At 52.3% G+C, this 2,500-nt stretch overlaps 1 protein-coding gene across 1 annotated transcript in view; it reads right to left on the bottom strand.

Annotated features, from left to right (window-relative positions):
* The window catches only part of LOC143289638 (uncharacterized), a 25,535-nt gene that overhangs the window by 1,195 nt on the left and 21,840 nt on the right, over positions 1-2,500 (bottom strand). The window contains exon 2 of the mRNA XM_076598684.1: positions 1-1,259. This exon is cut by the window's left edge and continues 1,195 nt beyond it. Coding sequence (XP_076454799.1) covers positions 1-1,259 — 1,259 coding nt within the window. The remainder of the gene's footprint in view (positions 1,260-2,500) is intronic.

Below are 2,500 nucleotides of genomic sequence, written 5' to 3'. Positions count from 1 at the left end.
TTATCAAACGTCAGCTTGGGTCTGGGGATGACGGCGTCAGCGATGGTCCGGCGTTTCCAGTCTCCCTGGTCGCTGAGATCTCCGCCTTCTCTTCCTTCGGTGGCGGCGCTGTGCAGAGAAACGTCCTCGTCCTCCGTATCTCCCGCTTCGTCGGCCGCTGCCGTGTCGGCCGCGCTGGTGCCAAGGGGTGGTGGCGAGGGAGGAGGAGGAGGAGGAAGAGGAGGAGGAGGAGTCTCTGGCGACGTTTCTGAGTGATCTTCTTGATCTAAGTCGTCGTCGTCGTCGTGGGTTGTCCGGGCTGCGGCTGCGGCTGCGGCGGCAAGGCGTCGGGCGTCCTCCTCGTTCTTCTCCATGTCGGCGATGAGCTGCAGCACCACCGTCATGTCCAGGTCCTCGCCGTCCGACAGGATGACGTCCGGGAGAAAACCACCACGCGCCACCGTTCCTTCCGCCACGGTGGTGGGGTTGTCGTCACCACGCGCTGCTGCACTTCCACGCTCCCTGTCTCTGCTCACGCCTCCTCTTCCTTCTCCACCTCCTCCTTCTCCTTCTTCTACAGCGGACCTGTTCCCAGCAGCAGCCGCAGCAGACGACGACTCCCCCAACCTGTTGCGCAGTCTCAGGAGCCGCTCAGACAGCAGCTGTCGATGCCGGAAACGAGGCCTGGAGGGGCTGTCCGCGTGAGGCGCTGGGGACCCTACCACCCGGCGGAACTCCTCAGGCAGGATAACGTCCAGCGCGGGGTCCATGTCGCTCAACCAGGCCTCCAGGTTCAGCTCGCCCATGGACCCCGCCCCTTCCGAGGGAATCCCCATGGACGATTCGTCCGAGTCCGAGTTGTACCCGCCTCCGCCGCCAAACCCGCCTCCGCCGCCGAGGTCGTCGAAGTCCGACAGGGACAGGTCGTCGTCGAGCCATCCCGAGGAGAAGGAGTCCGCGGTGGAAGACCTCCGACATCGGGGTCGGGGGAGGGGCAGGCGGGCCAGGAGTCGCCTCCCTCTTCCGCCCTTCCCTTGCCTGAAGGCCGCCACACCCCCTAGCGTCGGGATGCGGACGCGCGTGCGGCAGAGAGGGCATGGGAAGTGGGTGGTGTAGTGGTTGTGGGTGACCAGCCCCTGCAGGCAGGCCTGGCAGAAGACGTGGCTGTTCCCGCAGGGCACGGTGCACGGCTTGGTGGCTGTGTCCTGACACACCGCACACTCCGCATCCCTCCTGCTTCTGCTGCTGCCGCCTCTGCCTTGCTGCTCTTGCTGCTGCTGCTGCAACAACGACCACAACGGCCACGACTTTTAACGTCAACAGCATCATCAACAATTATACCCACAACATCAGCAACAACAACAACGACAATAATGTCAGCAACAGCAACAACAACAACAACGACAACAAGGACAACCACGTCAGCATTAACGACAACAGTAATGTCAGCAGCTATAACAACAACAACAAGGACAACCACAACAGCAATAATGACAACAGTAATATCAGCAACAACAACAACAAGGACAACCACATCAGCAACAACAACAACCACAGCAGCAATGACGACAATCATAATGTCAACAACAACAACAACCACATCAGCAATGATGACAAAAACAATGTCAGCAACAACAACAACCACAGCAGCAGTGACGACAATAATAATGTCAACAACAACAACCATAGCAGCAATGACGACAATAATAATGTCAACAACAACAACCATAGCAGCAATGACGACAATAATAATGTCGACAACAACAACAACCATAGCAGCAATGACGACAATAATAATGTCAACAACAACAACCATAGCAGCAATGACGACAATAATAATGTCGACAACAACAACAACCATAGCAGCAGTGACGACAATGATAATGTCGACAACAACAACCATAGCAGCAATGAAGACAATAATAATGTCGACAACAACAACAACCATAGCAGCAGTGACGACAATAATAATGTCGACAACAACAACAACCACAGCAGCAATGACGACAATAATAATGTCGACAACAACAACAACCACAGCAGCAATGACGACAATAATAATGTCGACAACAACAACAACCATAGCAGCAATGACGACAATAATAATGTCGACAACAACAACAACCATAGCAGCAATGACGACAAAAACAATGTCAACAACAACAACAACCACATCAGCAATAATGACAAGAACAATGTCAACAACAACAACCACATCAGCAATGACGACAACACACACACACACACACACACACACACACACACACACACACACACACACACACACACACACAAGACATGAGTCTACTATAAAAAAAAAATAATAAATAAATTAATAAAAAGTTTAAAAACCATCATCTCCCCCACCCCACCCATGCCTTAAATCATCACTACTTTCCCTGTATAAACGAGATAAATTAAAAACTAACTAGTCAACCAGTAGAATTACAACAAAGAGCCAGTACTGGGCTCCAAATTAAACTGTGATCTATTTCAAACACATGTTGATCATCAGATAAGA

Source organism: Babylonia areolata, chromosome 14 (assembly GCF_041734735.1).
Source record: "Babylonia areolata isolate BAREFJ2019XMU chromosome 14, ASM4173473v1, whole genome shotgun sequence".
Lineage (NCBI taxonomy): Eukaryota > Metazoa > Mollusca > Gastropoda > Neogastropoda > Buccinidae > Babylonia > Babylonia areolata.
The sequence above is the reverse complement of the archived record's forward strand: the minus strand, read 5'-3'. Positions and strand labels throughout refer to the sequence as shown.